This window comes from Sphaerodactylus townsendi, linkage group LG07, assembly GCF_021028975.2.
Source record: "Sphaerodactylus townsendi isolate TG3544 linkage group LG07, MPM_Stown_v2.3, whole genome shotgun sequence".
Lineage (NCBI taxonomy): Eukaryota > Metazoa > Chordata > Lepidosauria > Squamata > Sphaerodactylidae > Sphaerodactylus > Sphaerodactylus townsendi.
In genome coordinates, this window is record NC_059431.1 from 96983400 (window position 1) to 96998880 (window position 15481).

A 15481-nucleotide genomic window follows, 5' to 3' on the forward strand; every position below is an offset into this window, starting at 1 on the left:
CCCATTCCTACACATGAAGCCTGCTAGGTGACCTCAAGCCAGTCACAGCTCTTTCAGAACTCTCTCAGCCTCATCTACCTCACAAGGTGTCTGTTGAGGGAAGAGGAAAGGAAGGAGTTTGTAAGCCACTTGGACACTCCTTAATGGTAGAGAAAAGTGGGGTATAAATTCAAACACTTTTTTTCCTTCACAACTGAGGGCAGCCATTGGTTGAGATGGCAAATTTTCAAGCATCCCTGATTCCCCACCCACGGATTCCAATATGTATAAAAATTTGGAAAGCTGAAGTTTAATCATTATCTGGCATGGAGAATGCACCTTGGCCAGTTCTCCTGGGCTCATTCCGCACACGCAGAATAATGCACTTTCAAGCTGCTTTCAGGGCTCTTTGAAGCTGTGCGGAATGGCAAAAACAGTTGTGAAAGCAGCTTGAAAGTGCATTATTTTGCGTGTGCGGAATGAGCCCTGGTTTGTTGAATACATGAATCTTCATCATACTGACTCAGAACATTTCTCCTGTGATGGCTGGAGCCAGGGATGCTTTTAAATCAAGTGTAGTTATATCACCAGGTATGTTTCTTCCTGGACAGGACGGAGCTGGCCGTGGTTATTGTTTTCATCTCTTTGGACTGCCCAGTAATTTCCAGGCCCTATTCAAAGCTTTGGCTGTGATTTTTAATCGCCAAACATTCTGACACCTGCAGTGTCTCAGGTATCGACTTCTCTCCTAAAGCGCCACCTGAGCACTGAAATCAGTTTGGAACTCCTGCTCCATGAGGCCCCGCTTTCTGAAATATGAGTGGCTACAACAGAGAGGGCCTCTTGGATGGTAGCACCCTGGAATGCCTTCTAAATTCTCCCTGGCCCCAGGTCATCTGTTCCCTTACTGTGTGCTGAAGATAGTCAGCTGTTCAGAGATGTTTTAGTAGCAGTGTGGCTCTGCTATTGGCAAACTGCTTTCTGACAAGCATTAGTAATGGTTGTATTGTATCCAGAACAATAGATTTTCTTTTGTATTCCTTGTGTCTTTATGGTTGTTTTTGAACTGAGTGCTATTTTTCGGGGGTCAGAGGTGGTGTGTGTGTGGTGCAGTTTTACATATTTATTTCACCTCAAACCTATTTTAAACTATCCTGGGTATCTGTATGGCCGTGAAAAAAACAGAATCAAAACATTAAATAAGCAATGCTGAATTGTGGTGTTTGGATTGTGGTGTGATGTTTGAACTAATAAACCTGAGTTACCACTGTCTCTTCGGCTCATTCCGCACATGCAAAATAATGCACTTTCAAACTGCTTTCAGTGCTCTTTGAAGCTGTGCGGAATGGCAAAATCCACTTGCAAACAGTTGTGAAAGTGGTTTGAAAACGCATTATTTTGCGTGTGCGGAAGGGGCCCTTGCCTCTGGATACTACTGCACTGGGGAGATGTAACAAAGAAATGGTTGCTTAGAAGGCTGAACTCTATGCCGTTATATCCTGTGAAGATACCTCATTTTCCCCAAACCCTGCCCTTCCACTGGTTCGACTCTTGAATCTCCAGGCATTTCCAAACCTGGAGTTGGCAACAGGTGAGGTAAACTTGTGATGCTGGCTACCAAGTTGATAGAAGAGGGAGAAGGAAAATTACTCACAGCTATGGGTTGTTTGTTCCATGTTTGAAAACTCAGTTGGTATGTGGTCTAAACTAGACTATTAACTCTAGTCCAATCTGAAAGTTTGGACCAGCGGCCTGCTTAGTTAGTTCACTTAAAACCTGTTTGTCTTCCAGGGATCTCTGAATGGCATCCATCTGGTTTCTGACCTTGTCTTCATGCAAGCAACTGACAGAGCCACGCCTGCTTAGCTTTATTTAGGACTGCATTATTATCTTCTCAGGCAGAGGAGTGTAGAGATGTACTGAACTTCTAGATTAATGCTAATTGAACAAGTAGCCTCATTCTGAGTAAACCTGCCTGTAGTTCTGGCATAGTCAAATATTTTCAGATTTTTAGCTCTTACCACTGGGCCCATCTAGAATGTTTTGCAGTTTGGAAGATGGAAACATCATACAGCAACAACAGTATAGGTTCTCAGTTGAGCTGGAAACTGAAAACTGTTTGGGTGCCCTAGGCAAAATCAGTCTGGTGATTAGAGTGCCAGACTCAGTTCTTGGAGATCTGGATTCCAATCCCCCCTCTGCCATGGAAGTTTGGTGGCTGACCTTGGGCCATTCACTGTCTAACCTGCCCCACAGGTTGGTCGTTGCTGTGAGGATAAAAGTGGAGGAAGGAAAAATGATGCGCCATTGAGAAGAAAAAAGGGGAGAAGAAATAGCTAAATAAATAAAAGTAGCAGAGAGAAGCAACTTCTGGCTGTTGTGGGCTTTCTGGGCTATGTGGCCATAGTCTGGTAGTTTTAGCTTCTAATATTTTGCCCACATCTATGGCTGGCATATTCAGAGGCATGTCATGGAAAGATGCGTTTCTCTCCATGGCACAATGTTTCTCAATAGATGACAGAACAGAATATACTACTTGCAGATTTTGCCTAGTATCTGTCTACCTGCACAGGAAGGAAATTTCATTTTGCTGAAATACCTCTGTCAGTGGAAACTACCACTGTACCCAACCCTTTGACTCGCCACTCTTGGTGAAAATACAGAGAGAACAATCTTCATGGTAGGATGTATGATTTTGCATTGCATAACCTTTAACGTACCAGGTCAGCAAACAATTTCTTATTATATAAAATGAAACATGTACACTCGTAGTATCTAAGGGAAAATAAAATATTTATTTTGAATAAAATAATTGTGCTATTATTTTGTGACACAAAATATAATAAACTGGCTTTCTGAATGGAAGACAAGCTCGAGGGTGCTTCAAACATGAGTTGAGGTTAATGAGTTAACAGAATTTTAAATACAAAATACAGGAATAACGCAGAGCATTATGGGTTTTTTTTTAATGCAGTCATTATTAGATGTAGGATTCTTCTAGCCTTCATGCTGTGATGGTTGCCACTTTGAGGGGTGGCTGAAATGATTTCATTGAAATAATTCGACGACACTCCTAAATGGAGCCAAATCAAAAAGGGCAAGGAAGTTCCATCACCGAAAACATACCCTTAAAAAAAAAACCCTCTAAGGATCTCCTGTGCAAGTTGCTACAACAAACTAGCTAATTTTCCCAAACAAAGCTCCTTATTACATCTCTGTGCTGTAGAATGAGAGGGTGAGGGAGGCAGTATGTTATACCTCTATAACAAGTACAAGAAACATAACAGCCTCATTACCAACAAAAGCAAAGGATCTTTATGGCAGAGAGATGAAGCTGTGAGTTCATATTCCACATAAATAGTCAGAGCAAGCCTGTTCTGCAAGTTATAACACAAAGGTTTGTATAATCACTATAAAAGAAATGGCCCCATAAAGAAAACATCAAGCAGAGAGCCCACTATTTTTATATGTAAGAATTCATATAAAAATCCACTTAAGATCTACATGGTTCAAAATGCAATATCGAATTCAGGAAGAGATTGCATTTAGTCTATCTGTTGCAGATAACCATACAGTCTGAATAAGGGAAAATATTCAACATAGCTGTGATATTACTTCTTAAGAGCGGGAAACTGTTGGGATTTTCCTGACTTAATTGTGTGGCAAAATGAAGAGAAGGTTCTAAAATAGTTCAGTATTTTTTTTGGCAGTAAAGCAAGCGCTTTAAAAAAATTGCAAGTACATTTTTTTTAATCCCCCAGCAAAACTGTTTTAACTCTCAGTTTGTTAATTCAAACAAAGTGTGTGTGTGTGTGTGTGTGTTCTACAAAACTAGAATGCGGTTTTAATTTAATCTCAAGTCTTATTCATAATTACCAAAATGTGGGGCACATAATTGCACCATAATTACATCATAATGTTACAGGGCCAACAACACCAAATGTTCTGTTCCCCAAGCGAACTAATTAACAGGTGCCTTGCACTTAGACAGAACAGAATGTAAGACCCATAGACAAATGAGCAACAGTTTTTTAAAAAGCTTAATTTTATTGAGAATGTGGGACTTTAACTCCTCCCATGAAGTCTGACTAATAAGGAATACTTGCGTTGTTGAAAACAATTGGAGACTGAAACCACTTGAAGAGCATGCAGGCACCAATTCTTCCTTGATAGTTTTTAAGAAAGTCTGTTCTGCTTGTGCCTCTTTCAAATCCTCCCTGGTGTCCTCTATCGGGACTCTGTTTTCCTGCAATCTGTTGGAACTTAATTGCCTGAAGTACTAAGGGTCTCTGACATCTTATATGTCTGGTATATTGCTGTCTTCAGACTTCTGCTGGCACCTGAGACTAAACAAACTGCACAAAGGGACTGCTAATTAATAAAGATGCTGTAGTGCTCTTGCTTTTAGAGGGCTTCTTAAAGGGACAGGATCCCTCCCAAGGAATACTATACAAAAACAGTTAAGCTCTTTCTACCTAAGGGCATAACTGAGACCTAGGGGCATGACACCAAATTCACAAAACAAAAACCAAATTTAAAGCAAATCTGGACTCACTTTACCTTTCACTCTAAACATTATTTATTAACTGTAAGTGAAAGAGATGGAATGATGTGATCTAAGTCAGATCGTTTCTACATGACAGAATCTGGTTTACAGGCATTCCTGACTCCAAGAAATCCTGGTATTTATAGTTTGCAGCAGAGCGGTTATCAGCAGAGAATTCTCTATTCTAGCCAAACTGCAATTCTCAAGATTCCCTGACACGGCTCAAAACAAACTTACTGAGGCTATGCCAGGGGCATTCCCAGGCTGAAAGCCTGGTAGAAGCCAACTAAAGTTGGCTCTGCCTCTGCATTTTAGGTTGGTGAAACTCTGCAGGGGGCAGGCTCTTCCAGGTTGGGCGCTGTAGAGTACTGCGGCACCTGCTCACGTCCCTGTTTGCTGTCCTTGCTGAATCCAAGAGCCAATTGGCTCTACCCCTCCCCCCCCTTGGATTGGGCTGTCCAACTGGCATAAAATCAATTGAAATCTTAAGTCTACTTAAATTTATACATTCGTAAAAAAAAAATTATTATTCCTTCCCAATAGAAATATCCCTAATATAGGTTATAATAGTATAATAGACAGTATTTTCCAAAGGTTGTGTTACAAGCACACGCCATGGAAAGTTGCATTCCTTTGGACCGCAGGCCCGGTTTATACCAGCAGCTGGTCTATTCTAAATCACAGAGGCTCTCAATGGCCCGAGGCAGAAGTCTTTCCCATCACCTCCTACCTGACCCTTTTGACTGGAGGTGTCGGGAATTGAATCTGGGACCTTCTGCAATCTAAGCCCATGAGCCCCATTGCCTAGTTAAGAGTGGCTCACTGAACCCCTCCCACATCACCAAGATTATATATGAAAGTTCCCCTCATGGTTAGGCTGCACTATGTGGTCCTGTCCCAAAGAAGGTTGCTAACTTCAGGTTGGGAAACTCCTAGAGATTTGGGGGTGGAGTCTAGGAAGGGCAGGATTAGAGGAGGGGAGAGATCTCAGCATGGTATACTGCTTTAAAGACCACTTGCCAAAGCAGCCATTTTCTCCAGGAGCTCTGAAGATCAGTTATAATTCCAGGAGATCTCCAGGATCCATCTGGAGAAATTATTTGTTCACTTCCTACTTTGGTAACGTGGAAGTCAACAGAGTGGTTTTCTGGTAGGCACCAAAATGGCCTATGCACTGGGTCTCGGTTCTTCATGCCACTTGTATCAGAATTAGGAAAGGGCTTTGGAGAAGTCCCCAGGGCTCCATAAAAACTCAAGCCAATCACTGAGAGGATTTGCAAGCAGATGCAGACACTGTATTCAGCTGGCCTCAACAGTACTGGCACTGGAAAAAAAGGACATACACAAAATCCCTTTTTCTAACATGAAATGAAATCACCACTCACAATTTAAAAACCATGACTCCAAGTCACAGCTTGTAATGAATGTGCAAAATTAACAATTCCCACCTCCACACTTATAGTGCAAACCTCACCAAGACTGATTCCAGAAACATTCAGTTTGTCAAAGTGAATTGATTAACAGTAACTCCCTGTACTCTGGAACAACAGTTTCCAAAGCTTTTATCTCCAGGGAATGGGTCTCACTGCAGTCATCCATCGCACAAAACCCCAGCAAGAATTTTAGGGTATGTTTAGAAAGTATATTATGTTTAAATAGGCTGCTAAAGACCCGACAGCTGGTCCTATTATGCCCCAACATGAGCTGAGAATATTCCTAGAATATAGCCAAGCTATAGTGCTCATGACCTATATTCTGAGAAAGATCAGAAGCAGTAGACAAAGCTGCCTTTTGGGGAAACCCACCCACCATTACCAATCTTCTTCTTGAGGAACCCTTAATAAACTTACAAGGAGCTGGAAGATTCCTGGAAATGCAGCTTGAATACCATTGAAGGAAAATATGGACAAAAACTCTAATTCACATTATAGAACCGGTTTCTGCAAGCATCACTCTTCTGCAATATACAACAAGACCCCCCTTTTGGAGCCAAAATGTATACAAAGTCCATGACAGCAGCTATCATGTTCTTGCCAAAGAATTAAGCCAATAACTTTCCACTGAGTTTCAATGTTGGGAAAGCGGCAATGTTAAAATGGTTGTTTCCTTTGAATAATGCATGACCTGTCATTTTTTTTCTTATGCAAAGAAGTTCAAAGTGACAGTAAAGGTCAAGGGAGCTGTAGAAGCACAGTCCTTACTTCACATGCTATTGTTGAGATAAGTTCTGATCTCCAGGTACAGGAAAAGCCATCACTGGACCAGACTCAGAGGAAGGGATGTGCAAAAAGAAATTCCTGAAAAACACTGCCAGTTGGAGCTTTCCTGGATGTTATGTAGATGTTCTTGAATGATAACTTTATCTTCCATTTTGCTTTAAGCAACCTATGGTAGACATCTAGGTAGACAACCTACGGTAGATATCTAGGAAGACAACCTATGGTAGACATCTATATGAAACCATCCCAAAGAACAGTGCTGGTCTTCTTGAGCACTGTATTTTAGGTTCTCTCAACATTCCTCACATGTTTTGACTCATAAAGGAGCCTGCAAATCTGACGGCTGACATAGGAATCAGAAAGGGTTCATATGATGTGCAAAACAGGCTATCCAGGGGGGCAAAGAGAAATGCCAGCAGCTGGCTGTTAAGCCAATGAGTTAAAAAATATATTTTGTTCGCCAAAACAAGGGAAAACAAACAAAACACCCTGAGCTCAGTTCAGCTGAGAAAAGGCGGCTTTGGTCCAATCACCTGAAAAAGTAATAAGCTTTATAACAGAGCCCTATACAATTTCTAACTAAGCTAAAGAACCTCATTTACATCTAGGGCTTAAAGTGCATTGCCTTTCAATCCTTTCCTCCCCAAAAACATAACCCACTTTCTCCGCTGAGGTTTGTTCTCCACAAAAGTCTTTGGAATGCTGTCTGTTGACAAGCTGCTTAGCTTCTCATCTTTTGCTAGTTCCCTGAGTTTAAAGTTCTTTTTTTGTTTACATTTTAGACCTAAAATGTCCATGGCATCGGCTCTTCAGAGAGAGGTCTTTGTGGAATGTTGCCCAACAATAGTCTGTGGCAGGAACTATTGAGGAGGCAATCACTGAACTGCTAAGAGACATCTCTTTGATGTCAGCAAACTTCACTGGTCTCCTGACAACAGCTTGTCCTGGAGAGAAGATGCACCACAAAAAACAAAAAGCAAAACCTCAGCATTTTTCAGCTTGGCTGTTCCAGAAGATCAGGGGCAACCACATTTGAGAAGGAACTCCCACCCAGGGATGAGACTAGCCCACAAAGAGAGTGGCTGCCACGAAAGGTGGCACTACTCCCACACGATCCCAACAGCTGCTGACAGAATCATATATCAGAACAAAGTTCCCATGGTGCAGCGAGTCAAACATGGTAGACTTCTTCTTCCAGGGCATGGTTGACTTCCCCATGGAGATGGCTGAAGGTGCTGTTCCGCAGGATCTGCCAGCCACGGTGGGAGCTACTTTGAGAGGTACTACGTGAGACGGAAGGAGAGTGTTCCTTTCTGAAATGGAACCCTTCATCCAGTTCCAGCTTTACTGACTGCTTATCGAGGTCATTGTTCTTAAAAGCCTTGGCATAGCGAACCATCTTCTGCTTGTTAGCATCCAGGCGCTCTTCTACCCTGCAGGGTTCAGAAAGAATTAGTCCCGTGCCCTTTTCTCCCTCCTCCCAACTTGTACAGCTAACTTAGTCTTGTTGTGAAGGATCCCACTGTGGCCTGGCCTGGCCAAACTGTTGAGTGCTTACACAGGGAACAGATTCAGGTTCTAACCCCCCCCCCCCCCAAGCAGATAGACTTTCTTCTTCGATGAGAGCTAAAACTCTTAGCCCCACGTTTTGCAGCCAAAATTAAAAAGCTTTGGCTATCTGCTACTAGAGAGCACACAGGAAAGTCGTGGTGTGAGGATAGGGCCCAGCTAGGACTTCCAACCTCCAAGTGAATCCACCATATCAAAACAAAAGAGAGATGCAACAGAAAATATAGACATAAACCACCTTGTACCTGTCAGCTAACAGTAAACTAATACTGAATAACTCAACAAAAACCTTAACTGGACACGAGAGGTGCCTACTAAATTCTCACTTACTCCACATAAACGCTGTGTACATAATAACCATAAAGCACAATCCTCAGACAATTCCCATGCTGTAACAATTTCATTAATCCTAGATGCAACTCGCATCATAGCAATCTAATAGAGGCCTGCTGGATTGTTTGCTTTACGCGCCTTATCATACTGAGATAAGAGTTTCTATTAGATTGTCGAAGTCCCTTGTCTAAGGACTGTGTTTTATGATTATTACGTACACATGGTTTATGTGGAGTAATTGAGAGTTTGGTAGGCACTTTGAGTATCCAGTTAAGATTTTTATTGAGTTATTCAGTATTGGTTTACTGTTAGCTGACAGGTGTAAGGTGGTATATGTCTGTAATCTCCAAGTGAAGCCTGGGCCCCTTCCACACACACACAATAATGCGTTTTCAAACCACTTTCACAACTGTTTGCAAGTGGATTTTGCTATTTTGCACAGCTTCAAAGAGAACTGAAAGCAGTTTGAAAGTGCATTATTCTGAATGTGCGGAATGAGCCCTGGAGATCTCCCACTTTTACAAATGATCAGACAAAATAGAGCAGTTCCTCTGGAGAAAATTGATGCTTTGGAGTGTAGACTCTATGGAATAATACCTTGCTGAAGTTCCTCCACTTCCTAAACCCCGCCCTCCCCAGGCTCCACCCCCCAAAGTGCCAGGAATTTCATAACCCAGAGTTGGCAACCCTAGGTCTAGTGTTGCAATCTACCAGAATTTGCATAATTTCAAGATTTAAAATTCTCTTCAGCCACAAGCAAGAATGAGGAGTGCGAAACACTGATCTCTGGAAAAGGGGAGAAATTATTAGGCCTCAGGACTGGACAGTGAGCGAAAAAGGGTGTCACAACTGCCAACTTTTAAACTGGTCCCTTGTTACAAATACCCAGTAAAGTGATTTACTTCTGCTCCATGAAAAGCTTCAACTGTCCATATTCACACATTACACCTGTGTTAAAAGGACAGGATACTTTTTCCATTCAGCTGCCAACCCTGCTCTCAACAGTTTGCGCTTAGATCTGGTCCCCACGGCAGCCATTTTGTTATGGCACCCACAACCCATTCTTAGAATACTAAAAGCAGCCACTAGTTCAACAAGGCTGGAGATTCACCCTATTCTTTAAAAAAGGGTCTCACCTGAGGTACCATCTGTCTCCTAGGCCATAGTCTAGTCCACAGATACCAGTGCGAGGCCAGAGGCATCGTGGGAGCTTCTGCTCAAGCATGACTGTAGTAGCAACAACCTGTATTGAAAAAAACAAGGGATTGGAAAAATCCTCTGGATAAATCACACCAACAGACTGGACAGGTTCACATTTATACACCAAACAGAAAGATGTTTGTTTTGAATTTCTATTTAATTGAACTGGATTGATTGTCACCGACATGTACATTCAAATAAAATTATTATATTAGTGTTCTCCAAGGAACATGATGACTACCTCACTTTATCTGCACAACCACACTGTGAAGTGGATTAGACAAAGTGATAGTGATTTGGACAATGGTTAGCCAGTGAATTTCAATGCTGACTACAGAATTAAAGTCTAACCCAGCCACTGCATCAAAATGAGAACGATTAATTTATTTATTTGAGTTGGCATCATTTTATGGATTAAGGAATTCATGTTCCTTTGTAACTTGCTGCCATTGGAACTGTTGGGGTGGGAAGCAGGAGGAGCAGGAGGGGGAAGAAGCAGGAAAGATCCACTATCTTTGAACAAGCACATCCCTAGATCTAACCCTGACTGAACCAAGTCATTGGGTAAATACTTGACTCCATCATTTTAAACCCAAAACCAAGAATTTATATACAATAGAAGTTCCACACAGTAAATAATCTGTAAAATTCAAAATGGCTGGGCACTGGGACTTCATCTGAGGAAATGTATGAACAGTGTGAATTGCTTGAAGCCCTTGTTCTAGGAACTGAGTCTGCCTGAGGTAAAAAAGATGGGAAGAAGGATTATAATTCTCACTGAAGGTGGTAAATCGGTCTGATACCACTGCGCAGTTCCTTGGCTGAGAGCCACAATTACTAAGCAGATTTGAAACTGGTGCAAATCTGCAGTCTCCTGAGGGAAACCAGATGGCTTGGGTCACAGCTTCTGACTACCACCACCTGAAATTTGTTCTCATTCTTATACCACAAGCATCTCCCACACACCTGTCCCATGTCTTTCTCACCTGTGCCCGCCAAAGGTCATCCCGATCACTGGCTACACGCCAGTGGGTATCGCCCATCATGGCAATCAGCAGGTTGAGCATGAGCAAAGCGGCGATTATGGCAAATGCAAAGTAGACCACGCTGTACATGAAGGGCAGGTCCACCTCATAGTTGGCAGGTCCGTCAATGATGGTGAGGAACAGCTCAAAGGTAGAGAAGAGTGACATGGGGTAACTGTAGAAATGGCCCAAGGCATTGGGGTTCTCTGTCTGGAAGATGATGTAAAAGGCTGGGGTGGAATGACAGAAACAGGATGGGTCAGCAGCAGAGAATGGCAAGAGCTAAGGGGGCCCTACTGGAAACAACACTCAAGGGCTGCTACTTCCATCTCTTGGGGCACTCCTTTCCTCTAAGTCTCACTTCCCTACCCCAGAGACTACTAGCCCCCTTGCCTCCCAACTTCATGCCAGCAGTTCCAAGGCCCTGCTGTCCCTGGGTGACATTTTTTTCCTCTGAACTTCCTTTCTCAATTTCAAGATCATTTTCCTTCTCTTAAATTTCCTGCCTCCCCCCCCCCCCACATGTCCTCCCATTTCTGAGCTTAATCTGACCCATTTCTTTAGTCACCCAACCAGGAAACCAAGTCCATTAAGTTTTCCCAGATTTTGACCTTGCTTTCCCTTTCAGGGTCCAATATTGCCTATAAAACGGTGCGTACTGTTGGGTTTGCTGGTGCCCATTTGCTTCTTTCCCAATGCAAAGATCCAGTCCTGGATGCTCTCCATCTTATTGCAGGATGTGTTTCAAAAGACCATGGTAGGCACCCATCTGGAGACAGGCACCTCCATCATGGGAAGGTTGATTGGTTTACAGCCTCCCTCTATTTTATGACTGGCCCCAGCACCCCATAGCAGCCATTTTGTCACTGCTCACCTTCCCTCATGGCAGCCAATATGTGGTAGGACCCATTCTCCCATAAGAGCCCACAGGTTCAACAAGATTGCAAACCCCAGCTCTAGACTAACATCTAATGATTTTGTGCCATATCCTTCCCACCATGATGCCAAAAATTCAGAGAGAAGTACTTGAGATAACCATAAAAGCACATTAATTAGTTTCTCCCTCACCTGATGCAAAGCCAAGTATGACGACTGCCATAAGCCCACAGAAGCGGATAAGATCTCCAAATATCATCTAGACAGAAGACAGACCAGAGAAGTCATCACATCCCATTTTCCAGCAAGCAGATTATTACTCATTCTATACCCTCTGGACATTTAATGTTAGCAAAAGGTCAGCTAGACAGATTTGCAGAGCTGTAACCACTTTTGAACTGCCAATTCCAAGACAGTCTTGTTATCTTCCGGGGGGTTCTGGTTCAGTGGTAGAACATCTGCTTGGCTTGCAGAGGGCCCCAGGTTCAATCCCCACCACCTTCAGCTGAAAGGATTGTGACAGTAGGTGATGTGAAAGACCTCTGCCTGAGACCCCGAAAGGCCACTGTCAGTGTGTGGAGACAAGACCGGCCTTGATGGACCAGTGGTCTGATGCAGAAGAAAGCAGCTTTGTATGTTCAAGTCTGTGTTGAAGATCAAGGTTTAACTGATGACTGAAAGGGAACCTCCATCTCCTTGAGCCAAAATGGGCGATGCAACACTATCTTCAGCGTGGTCTCCTTCCTAAAGCTAGTAAACTGTGATCAAACTATGCATTTCACTGAAACTCAAAAGGACTTCTGTAATGTTACCTTGTCAACTTAGTAATTAAAAAAAAGGGGGGTGTCTTTTTTTTAAAAAAAGGGACCACCATAGAGAGGACGAACTTGTTTCTTCGTTGTGTTAGAAGTTACAATTGCCAAGTGAAGATGATTGCGAGCGGGAATGGAGTAGACAAAAGAAAGAACCGCTACAAACAATGCCAAACTTATTTATGAGTTGAGCTGCTGGAAAATGCTATGACAAGCTTCAGATAGCTTTTGAAATGTTCTAGACAAATGTATGGAGAAGAGATCTACCAAAGACCAACAGCCTTTGAAGTTAAATGGAACCTCAATGTTCAGAGACAATGTGCCTCTAGATTCTAAATGCTGGGGACAAATGGCAGGGAGAGGCCATCTTTATTGCTTGTTCCCTGCCTTTGGGCTTCCAACCCTAGTCAGAGATGGACAGAAAATGTAGGATTAAATGAACACTTGGTCTGATTCTGTCAAGAACTTGTGATGTTGTAGGTTTTCCCAGGTGGCATGGCCATGGTGTGACAGTTTTTGCTCCTAACGTTTTGCTGCAGGCGAGCTGTTGGGAGCAAAAACTACCAACCCATGGCCACACTGCTGTGAAAAACTACAACAGCCAATTGATTACAACTGAAAAAGCCTTTGGCAATACATTTCTTAGGGAACTTCTGGAGAAATGGCACTTCACTTCAGTTGAACCACTGGGTGTTCCTAACCATTCTTGCTGAAAGGAACTGCTTTGCTGGCTTATAGAACAGGTTTTTTTTCTCAGCTCTCGTCTCCTCAGTTATTGTGGATCTAAAATTCGACACGTGGACACCTGTAATTTCAATGTGATCACAAGGCATTCCTTACCTTCTGTATCATGATGGTGAAGGGCCCCAGCATCTGAAACCCCCGTGCAAAATACATGACGTTGCACCAACCCAGCACCAGTGCAAAGGACATGGGGACCACCTCTCCATCAGTGTTTGTGAGACGCATCACCATAGTAACCAGGATCATGCACGCATACGTGATGCTGTTAATGGAAAGGGCACACAATCAGCACTGGCCATAACCTCTTTTATTTACGGTTCTGCTGCTGACATTCGGGCATCCACAGCTGACTGTCTCTGTGGAAGAGTCCCTCTTGGAAGAATTAGGCAATGAGAACAGGCCCCAAAGATGACTGCATGGGTTCAGAAGACCTCCCCCCCACCACCTTTGAGCATGTCAGATGAAGCAGAAAGATCCTTGAGAGCCGGGGGGATGAGATGAACGGGGAGTCAATGAGGAAAGAGGAACCTTGCTTTGGAAAGTGCCTCCCCTGTTCTCTGCCCAGGCAGTCTATCTAGGGTAGACCAAAACAATTCCTGCCACCTATGTGTCTACTTGGGAGTAAGATGACAGGAAAATGATGTGTCTGATGAGTCATATATAAATGAGAGGAAAAGGGAAGCTGAGGCAGTTTTGGGACTCCCAAAGTTCAGAGAGAGAACCACACTGAAAAGTTCACATGTCCTCCACAAGTCTGTCACGGGTCCTACTGCCAGATGTGTCCTGGAAGTTCCTCACTCAGAACTCAGTTCTCAGGCCCAATCCGGATTGGGACTGTAGCACTCAGGCAGAGGGGTTTCATCCTTCCTCCCTGGTTCTGATTTCCTGAACTGGTCCTAGGGGGCTCTGGGGGAATCTTCCATGTACTGATGGGCTATACCAGGGGTAGGGAACCTGCAGCTCTCCAGATGTTCAGGAACTACAATTCCCATCAGCCCCTACCAGCATGGCCAATTGGCCATGCTGGTAGGGGCTGATGGGAATTGTAGTTCCTGAACATCTGGAGAGCCGCAGGTTCCCTACCCCTGATCTAGTCCATCTCTCTGCTACTTGCAGTGGCCCAACAGGTGCCTTTGGGAGCTCACATGCAGGATGTGAAAGCAATGGCCTTCTGCTGCTGCTGCTGCTCCTGAGCACCTGGTCTGTTAAGGCATTTGCAATCTCAGATCAAAGAGGATCAAGACTTCTCCTCCATAAATCTATCCAAGCCCCTTTTAAAGCTATCCAGGTTAGTGGCCATCACCACCTCCTGTGGCAGCATATTCCAAACACCAATCACACATTGCGTGAAGAAGTGTTTCCTTTTATTAGTCCTAATTCTTCCCCCCAGCATTTTCAATGTATGCTGCCTGGTTCTACTATTGTGAGAAAGAGAGAAAAAATTCTCTCTGTCAACATTTTCTACCCCATGCATAATTTTATAGACTTCAATCATATTCCCCCCTCAGACGTCTCCTCTCCAAACTAAAGAGTCCCAAACGCTGCAGCCTCTCCTCATAAGGAAGGTGCTCCAGTCCCTCAATCATCCTCGTTGCCCTTCTCTGCCCTTTTTCTCTCTTTTTTTGATGATTTTTGATAATTAGGCCTTTTTTTTTTGCAATACACCTCAAAATGATTCATTAAATGAATGAGTACATTAAATGAATACAAAATCCCCCAAATGAGTTTTTTTGCCTTGGAAAGAGCCACCTTTAAATCTGTCCTGAGAAGACCATATGGAGGGATTTTGCAGTGATCTGTATGAAGAAAGAGGACCAAATACTAAAGTGGCAACAAAGGTACAAGAATGATCCAGAAGAGTTTTACCAAAGACGCATATATTGAATTTGGTCATCTGCTCTTAAACAAACTGATGTAGATGGCCTCATTTTCCTGGAATTTTCAGCCACATTCTTTTTTACAACATACTAAATAAACAAGGTGACATACGATAAATTAACCAAAAAACCTGTCAGAGCCAGTTCAGGCTGTCATTAAATGAAACAAAACTCCTTTCTCTGCAAGGTCACTGAGTGTAAACCCTGCCTCTTGTGCACTGGCATCATAGAAGGCACTGAGGAGAAGATGTGATTGACATGGCCTTTCCTCCACTTTGGGGATGCAGGCAGTGATAACTAC

At 43.2% G+C, this 15481-nt stretch overlaps 1 protein-coding gene across 1 annotated transcript; it reads right to left on the bottom strand.

Moving 5' to 3' along the window:
* Positions 1–7915: 7915 nt before the first annotated feature.
* On the bottom strand, positions 7916–13559 carry LOC125437032 (transient receptor potential cation channel subfamily V member 6-like). Its single transcript, XM_048504402.1, has 5 exons — positions 13400–13559; positions 11940–12006; positions 10833–11101; positions 9783–9889; positions 7916–8177 (listed from the first exon to the last, which is right to left on the bottom strand). The coding sequence occupies exons 1-5, from the start codon at positions 13547–13549 to the stop codon at positions 7916–7918; spliced, it is 855 nt and encodes a 284-aa protein (XP_048360359.1). The 5' UTR covers positions 13550–13559.
* Between the last annotated feature and the right edge of the window lie 1922 nt (positions 13560–15481).